The sequence below is a fragment of the Onychostruthus taczanowskii genome, unplaced genomic scaffold (genome assembly GCF_017590055.1).
Source record: "Onychostruthus taczanowskii isolate IOZ18803 unplaced genomic scaffold, ASM1759005v1 scaffold31, whole genome shotgun sequence".
Lineage (NCBI taxonomy): Eukaryota > Metazoa > Chordata > Aves > Passeriformes > Passeridae > Onychostruthus > Onychostruthus taczanowskii.
Genome location: NW_024500461.1, coordinates 1,461,836 through 1,480,764, shown reverse-complemented (window position 1 = coordinate 1,480,764; position 18,929 = coordinate 1,461,836). Strand labels below are relative to the sequence as shown.

Below are 18,929 nucleotides of genomic sequence, written 5' to 3'. Positions count from 1 at the left end.
TAAATTGTGTTTCCCTTTGAGACGTCCAAGTCAAGTGAAGTGGCTTTCAGCCTTATTAACAGTTCAGCAAACAGTTCAGTGGTGCTTCTGGTGCAGGAAAATGAGGATTCTCCTCTTGCTATGAAACAGAAGTCAGGTTCATCAGTGTGATCAACATGTGAGTACTGTGCTAGTAGCCATGATCTTCACCCACCTCTGCTATTAGCTTTGATCTGGTTTGGATAGAAGTCATTATAAAAGGACAGATTCATGTTTAAAATTATATCCATGTAATCTCTTGACTGAGAAATACTTAAAATGCTAAATTTCTAATTTTGCATTTTTGAATGTATTTAATTCCATCAGTAGTTCCAGAAGGATGCCCCTACCCCAGGGATAAAGACGCAGGACATTTCAAATTGCCAGGTACTGCAGCAGCAGGTTCTAATGGTCCATCAGGTGTCCTGAGCACCTGCTTCCTCAAGCCAGTGCTGCATTGACTCTGGGCCCCAAGGAGTTAAGAACACATTGCAGTGTGTTATGGTGCTTTAGCCCTGTTTGTTTGCATGGAATCAGGTACTGAATAAAACATTTCACTCTGAAAAGTTTAATGAGAGAGTGTGGTAATTTTGGAGACCAATTCTCTCTCTGGTGATTATAGTGTCATTAACCTAAATGTCAAGGTTTCCCTGCTTCTTGTTTGGAAGATGCTATTTAGATGTAAAATTTCTTTCAGTTTCAATTGACTGCTTAGACATCATTAAAATGTAATTAACAGTTTGTCTCAATGATATGCTAGACATTTATAAACCTCCAACAAGGGTCTCTATTCATCCAAAATTTGGTTATTACAGTAGATCTATTAGGAACAAGCCTTACTCCTAAGGCATGAAAAAGAGAAATTAAGGAAGCTGTGTAGAATTTTTAAATTATACCAAACATCTCTTACAAGCTGAAAAGATGAATTTAAGTTGCCTGACTCATCCATAGATGTTTACTCTCAACATTAAATAAATGACAGTTCTGGTTAATACTGAAACTTTTTAGGTCTTACTATTTGTAAATTGAGCACGCTGTTCTAAGCAACAAAAGGTGAGGGTAAGGGGTATTTAAAGTGTTTAAGGTGTGATTCATTGTTTTGTGAAATTAAGTGATGTTGGGCTGTATACCTGCTTATTTTTTATAATTTTAACTAGACTTTGTATTTCACTTCACTTGTTCTATATAAAATGTGGTGATGTTTTGTGTATAGAATCTTCTGCCTTTTGCCTGAACTTTTAGAGCCTGTTTGCCTAAAGAACCCTTGTTTAAGAAAACAAGGGTTTAGGACTAGAATTATTAGTGGCCCAGATACCATCTGTCATAGTTACATTCAACCCCATCAATGATTTAATGAGTTTGCACTCCTCTAAACCATTAAGATAAACTCTCCAGGAGGCAAAACTGAAGAACAGACCCTTTCTCCTAGTACTTTTTTTCTTAGTGATTAACCAGTCTCCCTCTGGAAAACACCTAATTTCCAATTCTGAATTTTGTAGTTGACTCCAGCTACCATTCTGGGTGACTGTGTACAGACTATCTCATATGTTCATGACATCATCCTCTGTGGGTGTTGTGCAAACTGTGCACAATGACTTGGCCTTGGCATTCACACAGGTTTGCCATGATAGCCCAAGCCAGGACCCAGGACAGGAAGTTCAGGTCAGTCCAGTTCCTGTTGCAATGTGTGAATGTTCCTGAAAGGTTCAGGTAGAGTCATAGTGTCCTCTGGAACAGGAGAAGTTGATCAGTGTGTGTCCCACAAGACAATTCATGAATCAAAAAATGAGTAGATAACACTGTGGCTAAAATGAAGTGTATTCCCCTTAAAAATGCATATCTCCACTGACCTCAGGTTAAAAATTAAGGCACTTAAGAGAAGCTGTATAAATGTTTTACTGTCTTTTACACTAGAATGCCATTATGAGACCTTTATGAACATAGTCTTTAACAATGAACTCAGCCAAACTTGAAATATTATCAACAAATAGAGTTGTGTTTGCTTCCTTTTTGCTATACCTATCCAAGTGAGCATCAATTGCTTTCTCCTTATCCACAGTTTTGCTCAGAAATAATGTCAAATTTCCCATACCTAAAAGCTTCACTGGTGGCAAATACAGCTCTAAAGAGTCTTTTTTTTTTACAGTGTAGTACAGCCCCAACTGCCAGGGACCCTTCTCAAACGTAATGTTTGATTTGATCTGCTACAATATGCAAAGTAGCAGCAAATAATTGTCCCTGGAGAAATACAAGATGTATACATATCATATGTTGCAGGAAAGTGTGTAATAATTGGTCATAGTCACTGACATTTCACAGGATGTGCTGATTGTATCCCCTCTGAGGCACCACCATAAGGAGGTTTGAGAGACATTTAAGTGCTCTGTAGTCCTGGGTTGTCACTCAGAGGTGGTTTGACCTTTTGCATGCTGCTGGTGCAGTGGGAGATTGGCTTCTGCCATCCTTTCTGCAGCAATCCCAAAGACAAATTATTTTATAATTGTATATTTTATAAAAATTTTTACAAAAAACCCTGAAAAAGAAGTCACATGTGAGCCAGCTATTCTGGATCATGATGGCAGGACCTGAGTCCAGAAGCTGATAAATGCCCCAGTGTATTAATATGAGTCAAGAGCAGTGCTTGAGCCTCACTTTTTTCTTCAGTTTTCTTTAATTTGACTCTGGACAAGAATCTATTAATTCCGTATTTCCAAAACAAGCTTAAGATGTGAGGTTTATGTTTTCCAAGGAAAATCGAAGTAAACCATTCTTTCCCAAGAACCTGTTTTTGGGAGGATTTACACCACAGCTAGAGGTTTGTGTTTGCCAGATACAGGTTCCTGGCTTCAGGTGCGTTGCAGAAGAGCGTTGATGTGCCAGGACATGTACATGTGCTTACATACATGAAAAAACCCTTGAAAATCAGGACCTAAACAATTATCATATATAAAAAATAAATTCTTAGTATTCATAGCCTTATAATTAACTTTGCAGAGCGAATTACAATGCTGTTACGTCTCAGCTGATTGCTGTTAAACGGCAGGAACATCATGTGAACAGAAGAGCATGTTGGATTCACTACCTTTCTACTTAGGGGAAAAAAAGAATGATAAATGTTGATAAGTTCACTTGATAAACTTTTTTTTTAATTTTTTTACTGGGAAAATCCAAGTTTTAGATCTCTGCCAACAAGCAACTTGAAAAATTATTTAGGTAGACTATTTTGTGGAATACTGTGGACCGTTTTGTTTGGAACACTGCAGTTATCGTGTAATTGCTTTTGAATCCACATGATGCCCATTTAATTAGGTTAATTAATTAGGTTTCATGGATGCAAGTGCAATTAGAATTTGATGTAGTGTATTTGTGACTACAAATAATCTCTGTCCTCTGCAGTATGCAAATAGCTGTTTCTAATGATTTTTTTAATTGCACACATTTTAGAAAATTAATCCAAATGGATTAATTAGGTAGATGGCACAGAAAGAACACCCTAATGTTCCTATACACTTAATGCATATTAAGCACCATTGTATCCTAAACATATGCAATTTATTTTTTGATGTAGCTCTTAATACAATGTTTTTTCACCCCCAGTCTCTTATTTTCTGAATCTTCAGGAAAATTCAAGTTTTGCATTTAATTTCATTCCTTCCTATTTTATCTATGAAAAACTCACAGATGTTGTTAGTAGCTTTTAGCCCGATCTTTAGTTTTTCCTCCCTTTCTAGCAAATTGTGTTTCTCTTTTCGCATTCTGGTGGAGGAAGGGGAGGTGTCCAGTGTTCTGATACGCAGTTTAGGATTGTCTGCTGTGTGCAGTGTGGTTTTCTCTTGGCTAGATCAGTGACTAGTCTTGGAGAAACATAAAGATTAAATTTATTTTTAAACTGAATTCCTTTAGAAAATATTTTAACTGGAACACTTTCAAATCATTAGTCAGTCAAAGCTTTTGCAGTATTAAAAACGTGTCTTGTTCTTACATTAATACTTGGAGCCTTTTTAGCATTATAAATGTAAAGATAAATGGGTATTTATTTTGCAGAGGATTATTTAACCTTACTTAGATTATTCTGATGATGGAAAAGATGATACAACATTTTTTTTCTATATCTAACTCATATTTTTAAAATATTTTAATTTTTTAAATAATACTTCTATAAAAATAGTATTTTTTATCCTTTGCCAAGTTTTTAAAATTCCCTTCCTCCTAAAAGATAAGCATATTTGTATCAGAAAATGGCAAGTTTTTAATCAAACATAAACCCCCCAAGGCTCTAGTCCCTATCTTATCTACATGTGTAAGTCTATCCATTGCAATTTGGAACTTCTGGATAAATATAAGCTTATATCCTGGTGCATGCAGCTGGCTTTCTAAACAAGTAGATGTAAGTATTTCCAGCAGATGTAAGTATCCTATCAGATTAACTGTAAAATTAGGATTTAAAGGAAGAATGGGGAAAACACAACAGAGTAAAAAAATTCTACACAACTTTTATATTAATATATATCTAAGGAAAATGTAATAAAATAGCAATAAATTTGTTTTATGACAAAAAAAAACAAAACAAAACAAACAAACAAAAAAAACCATAAAAATACCCAAAAAGTTTAGGGTATTTTAATTCTAGGTAAAACCTAGAGTTAAAAGTCCATTTTTCTCTGCTGTATTTTATTATTCTCCAACAAGATGCTCAGGGAGTGACAGAATGCCTGTTCTGGTTTGAAAGCAAAGCCAGTAAGAGACTCCAAGTCAGAAATACAATTTATAAGGAAAAGGGAAAAGAAAACTAAAATACATGCAATAATACAAAAGAAAAAGCACTGACAAAGTCAGAACCCAACCTGACACCCTGTTGGTCAGGGTGTTGGTAGCAGTCCAGTTGGATTGGTGGCTGCAGTCCTCCTGGAGTGGCAGATGTGGTTCTGTTGGAGCAGGGATCCCGTAGAACGGGCATAGCCTTCCTCTGAAGATCCATTGGAAAAGACACCCGTTCCTCTGGGAATCCAATGGAAAGCCTGACTGTTCTGTCCCAAACCCCAGATTATATCCAGGTGGGGATGCTTAGCTCCCCTCCCCGGGCAGAGCATCTCACAGCTATCATTCTGTGAGCCATGTGGTGGGGCCATTAAACAGAAATGGCTCCTGCAGGGAGTTCTCTCTGAGTCATGGGGAAAGGCACTGATGGGCCCATTAACAGGAGATAAGGAAGAAACAATGCCCCTCCTGGTTTCAGCAGCTCTTGAGGATGGGAATAGAATATATATCAATATTTTAACCTAGGACAACGTCCCTTGATCTTCTACTCCTATCATGGCCTTCAGGTCCCATAAATTGTCCCCAGTTGTCCCCAAGTGACTGCAAAGTGCCAGCTCATTAAAGCTACAAGAAAATTACTTACATTCCAATCAATCCCCCTGTTTCTCTCTACACATAGCCATTGTACTCAGTGGAAAATACAACAAACAGCAGTTCTGCTTCAATATACTGCAGAAGAATCAAAATTAAAAGCTTTTTCAGCAAAGGTGATTACATCAATGTTTACAATTAGCTCAGTAGAAAATGAGGATGAATCATGAATGCATATTCAATTCTAGTCCTACTTTCATCAGATTTGGTAATTTTTTTAATAGTTCCCTAGTACTTTACTGATATTATATGCCTTTGTTGTCCTTCCCTTCTTTAACCCTGTCTTAAACTTCTTGTGTATAAATTTGTCATTTGTTTCCATCTACTTTTCTGTGTTGCACTTTCTCTCCTCTCTCCCAGCTGTTTTGCTGATCTTGCACACATGAAAGCAAAACTGAAGACCTCAAAAACAGCGCCCTTCTGAACTGACTGAAATGTCTGCAACCTAACCTCTTTTTAATTAAACACAGCAAAGGTTTTTCATCTCACATTTATTACAGCTATATCTACCAAGCATTTTTAGATCTCTGTAAATAATTTGTTAATAGAAATGTAATATTTCGAGGTGTCTGGGTTTCATTCAGGCCTATAATTTTCTTTTTTATGATGGCAGTTAATGGATGATGTAGAAAGTTTATTATCAGCAATGACTACAGCAATCCCACTTTCTCTTCCATAGACTGTACCTATTATATTGGCAATAATAGGTTACCTAGAGGGCAAATCATTCATAACATTGTTGCTACTGATACAGTGTTAGTGTGACTGCTGAAATGAAAAAATTCCTCATTCACATTAAAACTGTAAAACTAAAATTTTACAACCAATTCTAGGTAATTTTTGATTGCTATGAGATATTTTGTTAAAATATTATTAAAGTGCACATAGAAAAGTAAATCTTGGTATGTAGTCCACTCAGTTTTACTGTGTATCTGTGGTAATTTGGTTAAATCCACAGGTTTGGGATTTTCAAGATTTTTAGAGTTCTACAAAAACCCTTATGAAATTATTCAAATCTAAGCAAAACGCTTTGATTTGAAAACCTACTCCACATTCGCTGTGTTTACAGATCTTTGGCAAGAATATGTATTGTTGATGGAAGATGTGCTGTGCTGAGTGGTACCTAATAAACAGCCACTATGAGTTTAATGAAAATATCATTTTGACAATTTCATCTGCTCCTCACAAGAGCACTTAAGTCTTCTAAAGCATTGAAAGACCACTTACAAACATTTCTGTAGTTATAATGGTGATATTGTTTTATCTATCATACTATTTATTTTTTTTATGGACTACTATATGTTCATTAACATTTATGTGCTTTTTTTTTTTTCCATTCATCTCTCTTCATCTCATGAAAAGCATATCTGGGTAAGTTAAAATTCCATGGTTGCTGAACATATTAATCTTCAGCACCATGTTTATTTTCTATGTTTTATTCCTACTTTTTTTGTTTTTCTGTGAATCTTATGTAACAAATCCATGCAGAAAACCAAAACTGCATCCATAAAAAAAAAAAAAAAAAAGCTTTCAAAGTATTCAGAATAACAGTAAACCTTGAAAGCATACACAAATTTAGGTCAGGACTTGCTCCTGAAGTGCTTAACATAATGAGTTAACTACTTGGAGATAACTTTTCTCATTTTTTTAAAAATAAACACTTTTTGGGAGGTCTAAAGTCCAGAATTACAAAGACATCTGAGTGGAAAAATTATGAGTTTAACAAATGATGTTAAGGCATAGATTGTTTAATTAAATCACAAAAAGCTTTACAGAGTACTCAAATTTTTTTTTCTGTTTGAACACTCATGCTGTTTCAAAGCAAACATATATGCAAAAATATTTTATTTGTGCATATAATTTTACTGTTTTCTCTTTCACCAGTTCATTTTCTTGTTTGTTTTGGTTTTTGTAATTAACCCGATATCAAGTTTAAAATCTTCATCTCTTTGATCTATTGTAGAAATACTATTCCTTCTTGAATAAGAATTTGCAGACTTAAGGAGGAAATTTCAGTAGGTGAAAGGATTCAAAACTTAATTTTGAACAAGGGTTACCACATTAATTTAGAGTATGTGATTATGGAATTGCTTTATAAAAATATATTTGATAACATTTGATCAGCCTGGGAACACTGAGGGTCTCTAATGTGGTACAATACACACAAGACTATCTATTATGTAAGTCTATTTCACAACTGTTTTATTTGGTTTTTAATACTAGCCCTCTGAAGATCTATTTGTCAGGGTCTATCTCATCCATTCCTGAATGTGCTTCACTTAGCCTAAAAATATCTTCAGAAAAAAAGAATGCTGCCCTTCAGTTTGCATACAGCTTAAATGAACACCTAGCATGGAATATCCACAGCACTGTTAGCCTTTAGTCTGGGATACTGTGGAATTTATTCTTCCTTATTTTATAGACTTAAAAATATTCTTTTATTACTTGCATCTTGATTTCTGTATTTCAGTCATTTTTTTCCGAAAACTTCTTAAAGTTGAATACAAAACATTTTGTAAAATATTGGAGATTAAATTTTGTCCATTGTTTCCAGTCTGACCTGATATTTGATATCAGAAACAAGAATGAGGGTTTCAAATAATTTAAAATCCAGATCACTTAAACGTCAAAGTTCAAACAGGATCTGGCATAGATTTTAATTAGTGCAGTCTTTAAGTCAGTTGGATCCTTTCAGATTAAATTAAATCGGCATTGTGTGGCAATATGAACTCTTGAGTTTCTCCCCAACCTCCCACTCCACTTCCTGCTTTAAATCTGTTTATAGTCTTGCAGAAAATACATATATATAAAATGTAACTTGATATTTTTATTACATACTATTAACTTATACAAATTCAACTCCTATTTTTCATGCAATGTCCTGAGTTACAGGATTCTGGCATGTTGTGAATATTTAGCAAATGACAATAGAAAGGATAAAATCTAATTCCAGTTTAATTCATTAGAAATCCTGTCTCCTGTTTTTTTTCAGACTTTGAATGTATGTTAGATTCAAGTGGCAGATGTGTTTAATCTTACCTTGAAGTCACAGGATTACTCAGATAAATGCAGTATATTTGGTCTGTCTTTTCTGTCTGGTTCTCTTCTAGAAACCTATTATGTACAGTACTTTGTTGTAAATGAAACATTTTAATATTGGTGATAACAATAACCATAATAATGTCAGTTCATAATCAGAGGACCTGCTAGGTAAAAACTTCAATCTGTTTTCTGTTTGAGAAAATGTCTGTGACTAAAGGCCATTTCACAATCTAAATTACCCATTCACCAAATTTTTAAATCAATTCTGCTTGTGTTTTACAAACGTGATCTGGCTCTTGACTTCACTGTGACTCCTCTTCAATTTATCTCATATTTATGATTATGTTTTAATTAAGAGACATTATATATTTTATGCAGTATAATATCCCTGAGGTCTTTTCACATGAACCCTATTAGATATCAGAGTAAATCCTATTACTTGCAGAAATATGAAGATCTGTGTTGAAATATTGTTTACGTTTCATCAAGACAATGTCTGGATGTCGTGTATTGCACAGAGTGTTTGCATTATCTGTGTGAGAAATCCTAAGCTGTCTTTGCTTGTTTGCTTCATGGGGGGCAGCCTTGTCTTCATGAAGAAAATCAAATGCCACTGAATGACACACTTTAATCAAGACAGCATTAACTTCCTACACTAATTCTATTTAAAGATTATTAATGTTTTTAATAAAGTTCCTTGGGCTTTCTGCAGTGAATTGATGACAGCTGCTGATACAGAGCTAGAATTTCCCTGGTATGAGAGAATACACATGAAGTAGATTTGCAGGACAGTAACATAATTTCACTCATTTTTTTCTGCCTTCCTATTGCTTCCATGTACTTCTCCTGTCAAAGAGATTTTTGAAGCATTCAGAAGTCCCCATGTTAAGAGACAGTTGTGCTCTCAGGTTTTTGGGTTGATCTGGGCAGTTAGTTGTACCTGGCTGTGGATGAGTGGTGCTGAGGCAAATGGCCCAGTGTTAACAGTGTCCTTAGCAAGTCATTTTCGGGAGGACTAAACATCAGAAGTCAGTGCTAGGGAGGCAACTCTGCTTCTCCAACACACAGCTTCACAACACAACATGACATTATGTGACTTTTCTTTACTGTCTTTGATAAATAATGTGAAAACAGCCCACTTTATGTGGCACTCCCTAAAACACACAAAGTATTTCTCAGTTTTGGATTGATGTTGAACAGTTGATGTTCAACAGTTGATGTTCAACAAACAGATGATGAATTTTCCAGACTTTTCAAAACCAGGCTCAGAGTAATGATATATTTTAAATAGCATATTCCAGTTACTCCCACAATATCTCCAGGAAGAGGATTTTGTTCTTTAGCAGTAATAATACTATCTTTAAAAAATATGGTTTTAATTTGGAATTCATTCCAGTGGTAGTAAGTGGTTTAAACCCCTATCTGAAAAATAATGTCATTTCTATTAATGCCTAATTAATGTCAATTTTTCCTTATCAGCTTGTTTTCATATGCTGCCAGAAACCTAAGCAAGCATGGAAATAATTGCATTTTAATTCCCTTCCTCCTCGCCAATGCAACATGGACGCATTTTAACATGGAGTACTCTTCTGAAAAAGTCTGAGGGGAAAATCCCTGCAAAAAACCTTTTAAATTAGAGTGTCTGTATAATGCTTCTCATGATCCCCCAAACCCTGTATTTGTAATGAAGGGAAGAGGAAGTGATAAGCTCTGGGGTACTTGTCCCTTCTTTCTCCTGTGATCAGCTGTATGTTTTTAGAAGGAAAACTGAACCGCAGTTACCAATATTTTGCTTTGGGGTTCTTCTGTTTTTGGGAAGCCAGTGACTATCCCCATAAGGACAATTGTAGATAACATCCTGTCCATTCTAAAATATTGTTCTCTATTCCAAAACAGGCAGGTCACTGGATTAATTTTTTAGTTGATTTGCATAATTGGTCAAAACAGTGCATATTTTTTCCTACGTGATACTTTTAACTTAATGGAAAAGTGGATTTTTTTTCTATAGTGCTAGTTCATATTACCAAAAAAGACCCAAAACACACAATTCATTAGAGTTCTCACTGACTGCAAACTAAAGAATGTATCTCTTAGTGAAAAAATAGAAATTCTGGGTTTAGTTTTGGCTTTTAAAGTTCATATTTGAAGGCCTGAAGGTTCAGGTTTCACAGATCTCCTAGTTTGTATTAAGTAGTCAAAGACTAATACTCCAAAAATAAATTATAATTTCAATAAACTTTAATATTGCAATGCTGCTCATAAGAATAATCTAAGGAAGAAATTATAAGTTTTTAAGCATTAAATTCTTTTTAAGGCAAGAAAAATATTATAAAAGTCCTTTTACTATTCTTCTGTATCAATGAGTGATGCACAACCCTTATAATGGCTATAATTCATGTGCACGTCTGAGTACAGGATTTTTATCTTTATGCTAAAAGTATTTCCAATTCCTTCTACATGCAAAGCAATTTCCTTCTACATGCAAAGACCTTTTGGATTATGTTTATCAAACGGAAGGCTTTGGCTATAGCGCATATATATATATATATATGCGCTATAGCCAAATATATATATATATATATAGCGCATATATATATATATATATATATATATACATACATACACACACACACACACATTCATGGCATCTCATTTCTGGCCTGCCCCCATTTTCTTGAGCTTAAATCAGTAACCACAGCTCTGTTTTCTTTTAGCTCTTTCACTTTAGTGAGCCAGACTTCCTCTGAAGTAACAGAAGTGCTTTCCCACTCTGGGAGAATCTGTTGGTTTGAGAATCACTGGAATAATTGTAAGCCTCCACACCAAGCCTCGGGCTGGTACAGACATTGCAAAGTCACAGAAAACTCCCTAGAAATATGTACTTTGTAATTCCAGTGTAAAGGAACTAAGTTTTTCATGGAAGTGAGACCTTAAAGTGCCAATGCCTCTTCTTCAGGCTTCAGTTCCTGAAGCCACACAGAGGTTTAACACCAAATCCAGGAGCCCAAGACTTCCTTCCCACTTCCTTGTAGTGCAGGCACTGCTGCTTTCCTGCTCAGCGGAGGAGATTAACACAAGCAAGGAAGGCCAGTGACCCTCAAAGCCATGAGCTCCTTTTCTACTCCACATGTTAACCAGCCCTGCTCATTCAGCTGGGATAATTTAAGAGAATACTCAGATAAAAGAAACTCTGGGATCAGGTTCCTCCAGGGATGGTCTCCCAGCTTCAGAAGGGGCTGTTCCCCAGGCTTGGGCTGGTTGTAGGGAAGGAGCACATTGTACAGGGTTTTGTGCAGCCCATGCTCTGCCATGGGACACCAAAAGTGGCCAGGTGAGGCAGGGGCACTCCTAAAAACTTGTGTATCCCTAAGGATGGTCATGCCATCTTTCAGACCCGGTAGCAGCAGGAATTCTGCAACCCTGCATCTGAGGGAGGTACAGCACTGCTGTAGCACCTGCAGAACCAGCCCTGAGGAAAGGCTTGCAACCTAAATACCTCATCCACAGGTAGCTGGGATGTGGCCAAGTCTGGCCATGCCTTAATTCTGCTCTCCTAAGCAGGCAGGTGAATACCTTTCATAGGCATTCACTACTTATCTCCCTGGGAATATGGCATTCCTGCATCCCCACCAGCTGCTGAAGGTAGCTGGCTGTTCCTGTACCCAGTGAGCAACTTCTTGTTTTACTAAGGGTTATGCTTTCACAGACATCAAGGATAGCTCCACAGTGGCTTGGGATATCCAAGTGACAAAGGAAAGGTCTGCTGCAAAGGCTGTGTGGGAGGAGAAGCTGTATCAATTTCAGTAATGCTGTCAAGTATTTGTAATGTTATGTATTACTACAGCATAAACTCAGAAAATAAAGCAGCTTCCTTTCTATAAATATTCAGAGACAGGGATTTAAACCTGTGTGCAAAATCTATTATCTGAGTTCCGTTTTCTGCTGAAGCCAAATTCACTCAGTGTGGCCCCTTGGCAATACAAAAATCCCCAAAGACTACTCCTTACAAGTAAAATCACTCCATTGCTTTTATCTGCTGTGATTTTATAGTACATTTATTTGGAAGGCTGCTGAGGCGGTGATGAATTGTCAAGGGATAACTGAACCACAAAGGCTGTAGTAATAAAGGAGGACAGAAAAAAATTGAAGCCATAATTCCAAGATTTTCTTGTTATTTGGGAATGTAAGAAAATTTTAATACTACATTAGCATAGTCCTTGTTTAATTTGTTTTTCACTACAGCTTGTTGCAGAGAGCATTCTTTTGTGTTTTGCTCAGTGGGAGGCAGCTGAAAACATGCTGTTAAATACCAGGAAAAAAAAGACATTTGAAGGACTGGTTTTTCTAAACCATCACCACAGTGGAAATGTCTGGTAAAATAGCTGAATGTTTTTAATATAGAGAATTTTCGTGGTAGTCTAGCTGACTAGTTTATATGTAACTATACCAAATATTGAATACAGCCATATTAAAAGTATCAATTAAGCTTTGAGAATGATGTTTTACATATACACCAGTTTTAGTCCAGAAAAACTGCAGATACAGGAGTTGTATTGGTATTTGATCAACTCAGTAGAGAGACATCTATGTATATATATAAAATTGAGAAATCACAGCAATTCTATAATTATAAAAATATGCACCAGTAAACCATATAGAATTCTTTTAAATATAATCAATAATTAAAAACATCCAAACATGGAACTACCAAAGATACAATCAACTCTTAAATAGCCAGAGATGGTGTATTTAAGGTACAGAATAGCTGTACTGCACAGACCCTAGTGCTGTGCATAGCTGCTACAGCTGGCTTAGTTTTTCAAACACAAACACCTCAGATCCAGCTGCATTACATCCATGCTTAGTTCATGTCTAGAAGTTGCCAGTTCTGGGCCTTACTGAGTCATTCGCAGATCAGAGCTAAGTTAGACTCAGGAGTCCCTCAGTTTTCTCTTCAGCAATGTCTGTTTTGATACCCCTTTTTTATAGGGTATACCGATTTTTTTATTGCTTTGGCTAAAGAAGAGACAGAAACCTCACCTTTTGTATGTTAGGGGTTTAAAAGGATGTCAGAAAAAATGAACAATTGGGAATAGATTGAGGGTACATTCAACAGGAGAAAGAGCTGTATTGTTAACTGGTGTGTTCTGTGCTTTTTCTATGCCTGTCATTGTGCTTCACTTTATTACCCTTCACAAAAAGGCAGAGTCGAATCTTTTTGTCCCAACACATAACTCCACATATTTACCATTTCTTGATCCATTTTTAGACATGAACTTCTGGAAGAGGCTCGGAGAAAAGGTTTGCCTTTTGCGCAGTGGGATGGACCAACAGTGGTTGCCTGGCTGGAGGTAAGTGTTGGCCACAACTTGAAAATGTTAGTCACATTTGGAGACTGCTTCTGTGTGCTTGTCCTTACAAATCTTAAAAGAGACTGTTAGAGCCTCCTCCTCTCCCACTGTGTGCTGTGCCATCAGGACTACGTGGGTTTTGACACTGGATGGTGTAAATTAGAGAGTAGAGCTGAAAAAAGCAAGACAGAATTACACAGCAGGACGAGGACCAGAAATGCATTTGAATTCCAAAGTTTTTTGATCTTTGAATTACTCAGCCTCTTAATGTCTAGGAACTCTACAGACATTTTATGCAGAATGATGTGCTAATTTTAAATAAATGTGAAGAATTTGTAGCTTTCTGCATTTTAAAAACATAATGAGAAGAAAAGCGTTCCTCTCACCATTTTCAGCTGCACTGTAGGAGATCCAGGTTGAAATCTCTCTGATTTGACAGACAGTTCCTTCATATCTGAACTCCAATGTGCAGAGAGCTGTCCTTTATATGGAGGACCTAAACCAATGGGTTTTGGAAATCAAGAAGAAAAAACATTCAGCAGAGCTGTCATCAATTTTGACAAAGTAATCAATGAGTGTTTTAGGTGAAGGAGCTACTAAAGAAAAACATACACAGATGCTAAGGGGAGAAGGCTGCAGAAAGTAAGTGCTCTTACACAAATCCACAGTCGCTTTTACATGGCAAGGCTGTGACACTTCAGTGCAGATACAAACTCTTTGTTGGCTCAAACAACCACTTATTTCTTACTCTACCAAGCATCTCCACGTATTCACAACTTTTCTCCTGCCTGCTCTAGCTGTCATCTATTGATCATCAGTTAGGCCTTGTAAAGTTTTCCCCTTCAACAGAAAAGAGAGATTCCTCTCCAAACCTTTGACAGAAATATGCTAGAGAATTAAGGAAAGATGAGAAACGAAAGCACCTAATGTCCACAAAATTTCTGCTTCACATTGGAATTGCTGAAGGTACCTAATGAAAAATACAAAATGAAAACTGCAGAAAGGCAATACAAGCATTTGTATATGACCTTGGAAAATAGGATTAAATCCTCATTCCCAATAAATCTCGGTTAATATGGAACAATCCTTAATTTGGCCGCTACTTTGCTTTTTCATATGACTTTAAGAGTTCTGTAACCAGATCTATATCAGTCAGAAATATTTAGTATTACAGTAAAGGCTGATTTGCTGGAGACAAGAACATACAAAAGTCTATCATTTCTGCATACCAATACCCTCATCTTTCAAGGAGATCTGCAGTCTCAAGCAGTTTTTGACAAGTTAAGCCCTACTTTTTTCCCCTTGATTACTTTCTGAAAAATAGGATATGCTTCCCTCTGTCTAGGAGAGGGGCTGTAAAGAGAAATGAGGATCTATAAAGTTCTTGGGGAATATGATGACAGTAGCACAGGAGAGCTCAACAGGAAGTTGATGTCACTGTAGTCAGGGCAGATTGAATACTGATGACAAAAAGATATGAGGATAGGAGCAGTGTGTTTATTCAGTGAGCATCAGTGCATTCAGTCAGCAGATGGACACTGTGTGCATTCTGTACTCTCCTAAAGAATAATACGTGTCACTTCAACTGTAGAATAAAGTAAATATTACGGGAGAAAAAGACTCAAAATTAAGAAGTATATTGTGAAATTTTCAAAATTTATAGGGCTTTTCAGCCTTAGCTTTTATTCTTGTTGTTTGTATGTAGCACAGACACAGCTGAGAAATATTTTAAGAATTTTGTGTTTTCTTAACTCCGGAAAAGTATATTGCTTTTGATATCTGAGTTCTCTGTCTAGAATGATTTCTCTGTTCTCTTTTTAGAGACTGTTCATCTAACATCACTTTCTGCTAGACAGCTATTTTGTTAAAGAATTTACTTGTTTTGTTAAAGAATTATTTATGTAATGAGCAGCAAAAGTTTAATCTATTTCTGCAGGTGAATAACTCCCAGTGTTTATGCTCTTCTGCTTATCAAACGCATGTGTGAAAAAAAAATTAATGTTAAAATAAATTAGGTGATGAAATACATTTTAAAGCTATGCATGGTTTTCTCATGGCTGTTTAAGTGCAGCTAGGTGTTATCTACATAATTTTTGGGTTTTGTGTTTTGTTTTTTTTTTCTTTCATGAAACTTTGTTTTGTAACAGTTTTTTGGAATCAGATCATGTTTTTAGGTTCAGACTAGCATTGGATGGAGGCTACTGTGGGGAGGCTAATCCCATCAGTGGGAAGGACTTACTCAAACAATGCAGTCATTTCTTAACCTCTGTGATACTTCAGGACTCAAAGCCTGACTGAGCCTTCTGCAACTTGACAGTCAAGTCTGTTTTCCCTGTGACACAAAAGTGATCTAACAGCTGTCTTTTATGGAAATATTTCCCAGATAAAATATAAACTTCTTAAGAACCACATACTTCTTCCCCCTACTGTGTCAAGTGAAATGAAAATCCTTTCAATTCATCACTGCTTTCCAGATTTTTTGGTGAATTTCCTTGACCTTGTGTCCTCCTTTAGTAAGACTTTATTAAGAGAAAATAAAAATGACAACCAATAGAATCAGCTAATTGTGCTGGCCTATTTGAGATGCACCTAGCTAGGTCTTTGTTTTCCATTATGCTATCCCTAAAATCACAGTGATTGTGGCATTCACTGCTTATGTTCTTCTCACAGGCTTTGCTAAGCATAATGTACTTCATAGCATGATTAGAAACCTCACATGTATGATATGAAATTACCTCCTTTGGGAAAAAAGAGCTGTAGACACTGACAGTCATATTAATGAGGCAGCATAAAATGAGAAAGCTGAGAAAAACAAGAATTATTCACACTCAATAGGTCCTCTTACAAGGAAAGAACAAGTGATGAAGAAAGGGGGTGTTCCTGGCCTGGGCTAGGAAGACTAACATAAGGAGAATAAAAGCATACAAGTGTATATCTTCTAAATCCATAGGTGATGGAGCTGTGCTCACATTTTGAGGCACCTCCTAACCAGTATTCCTAGCTGGGATGTGACACCATGCCAGACTGTTCCCAAATTTACTGTAAAGTCTGTCCCTGATAGGTTGATTATTTGAACTGGGCTTGGTTAATTTCTACTCAGAAGACAAAAGCTGAGAAATGTAAGATTGTGCGCCTTGGGTAAAACATGTTAAAAAAGAGAAAGCCATTTTAGTACAAAAGCAAAAAAATTACTTAATTCCTCTTAGATGACTTTCTGTACATAAGATTATCAGGTAGGCAGTAACACTGACTTGTTCCAGTACTTGGTCATTAAAACCTGGGAAAGGAGTAGCCCAGGGGATGGAGGCAGCTCTAAAAATAATTCAAAGCATGCCTTGCTTTAAAGTTCTGATTACAGTAAAAGCAAAAAGAATTCACATGAAATCATGGCAATTTCAAGGGTTCTGAAACAATTTTTTTTATTAAAGACTATGATATTCATACTCATTTATGTGTGTTACCATGCTTATTCATACTGATAGGTGTCATGACAATTAATTGTTTATTATTTGTCATTAATTAATTAGTTATTAGTGGTCATGACACCAAATCTGACATTTTTAGAAGCTTTTGGATAACGCTCTTGGTACATGATGTGATCCTTGAGGCTGTTCTGTGCAGAGCCAAGAGTTGGACTTGATTGTGCCAGTGGGTCCCTTCCAGCTCAGGATATTCTATGACTGTAATTTCATTTGAGAGATGAAGCAATGCTTTGGATGAAATGTGCTTTCTCTTGACAGCTCTGGCTCGGGATGCCAGCCTGGTATGTCGCTGCCTGCCGTGCCAACGTGAAGAGTGGAGCTATCATGTCTGCTTTGTCCGATACTGAGATTCAAAGAGAAATTGGAATCAGCAATCCTCTCCATCGCCTAAAACTCCGATTAGCAATCCAGGAGATGGTATCATTGACAAGTCCATCAGCACCTCCAACATCCAGAACAGTGAGTCCTGTTCAGCTAACTTTTTCTTCCCACTTCACCTTACAGCAGTCTGCAGAAAAACTTTTGTAGTACCAGAGTAGCTCTGTGATAACACACACTTCACAATCAGTGGACTACCTGTTCATCACTTCCTTGATTGTTGATTGCTGATGTTTTTCTTTTTATCAGATATTCTTATTTTTTTAAGTCATTGTTTTGATTATCCTTGATGTTATCCAAATCGGTGTCAAGCATCTTATTTGTAATTTTGCCTTTATTTTTGCCTTTCTCTTCCTTCAAATCATCTGTACCAGCCTAATCAGAGTGTGTTTTTCTTTTTTCTTTGTTTGTTCTCTTTCTTTCTTTCTTTCTTTTTTTGGGGTGGAGGGAAGGCAGGTGTTGGGAGAGGTCATGTAGCAGCACAGCTCTTTTGAGTCTTTTTCCCATTCCCCGTTTTTGCACCCTTCCAAATATTATCTGATACAAGTCAGCTGGCTTTAGGTTCTTCATGCTTTTAAGAGAAGCAGTGATTGGAAGTGTGAGGGGTGTGTCTGGAAAGTGGAAGTGGAGCCTGTGCATTCAGTGAGGAAGGAAGAGAAAGTGGTGGCAGAAAGGAGGGAAGCAAGTAAAGATACACAGAGATACAAGTCTGAAAGGAAGGGGGAATATATCAAAAAGAGCAAGGAAATAGATCAGGGGTCTGTAAGAATGAATGTGCTATATATAAAAAGCAGGAAAAATAGGCTAAACTTTTGAGAACAAAAATAAACAACATAGCAAAAGGGAAGATTTTAATGCTGAATATACTGATGGTAATGGAGATGCAAGAAGCAGTGGAGACTAATAAAAAAGAGGCTTGATCAGATGGCAAACGTGGCATAGAAGTGAAGGACAAAGACTACTACTCAAGTGGTGTAACTCAGAGTTCTAGTAGAAAGGCAATACTATGATTATGTTAATATTTATATTTTGTCATATGTTGTCTTCATTGGATTTATGGAGAATTTTTTGGTGGAAATTAGAATTCAGATACCTTTATGAGCTACATAAGCAACTGGGAACAGCACTAATATTGCTATTGACTGCCATTTTATCTTCATATTGCTCATGTTCTTTAAATATTGTAGTTCGCTGATACTTTCTTCTCTGAAAACAGTTTTGTGTGTCATTACCATGGTAATATTATGAA

General features: G+C 36.4%; 1 protein-coding gene across 1 annotated transcript in view; it reads left to right on the top strand.

The window, feature by feature from the left end:
- PPFIA2 (PTPRF interacting protein alpha 2) overlaps positions 1-18,929 on the top strand; it is a 286,176-nt gene that overhangs the window by 253,045 nt on the left and 14,202 nt on the right. Inside the window, exons 22-23 of the mRNA XM_041409731.1 lie at positions 13,739-13,820; positions 17,561-17,761. Coding sequence (XP_041265665.1) covers positions 13,739-13,820; positions 17,561-17,761 — 283 coding nt within the window. The remainder of the gene's footprint in view (positions 1-13,738; positions 13,821-17,560; positions 17,762-18,929) is intronic.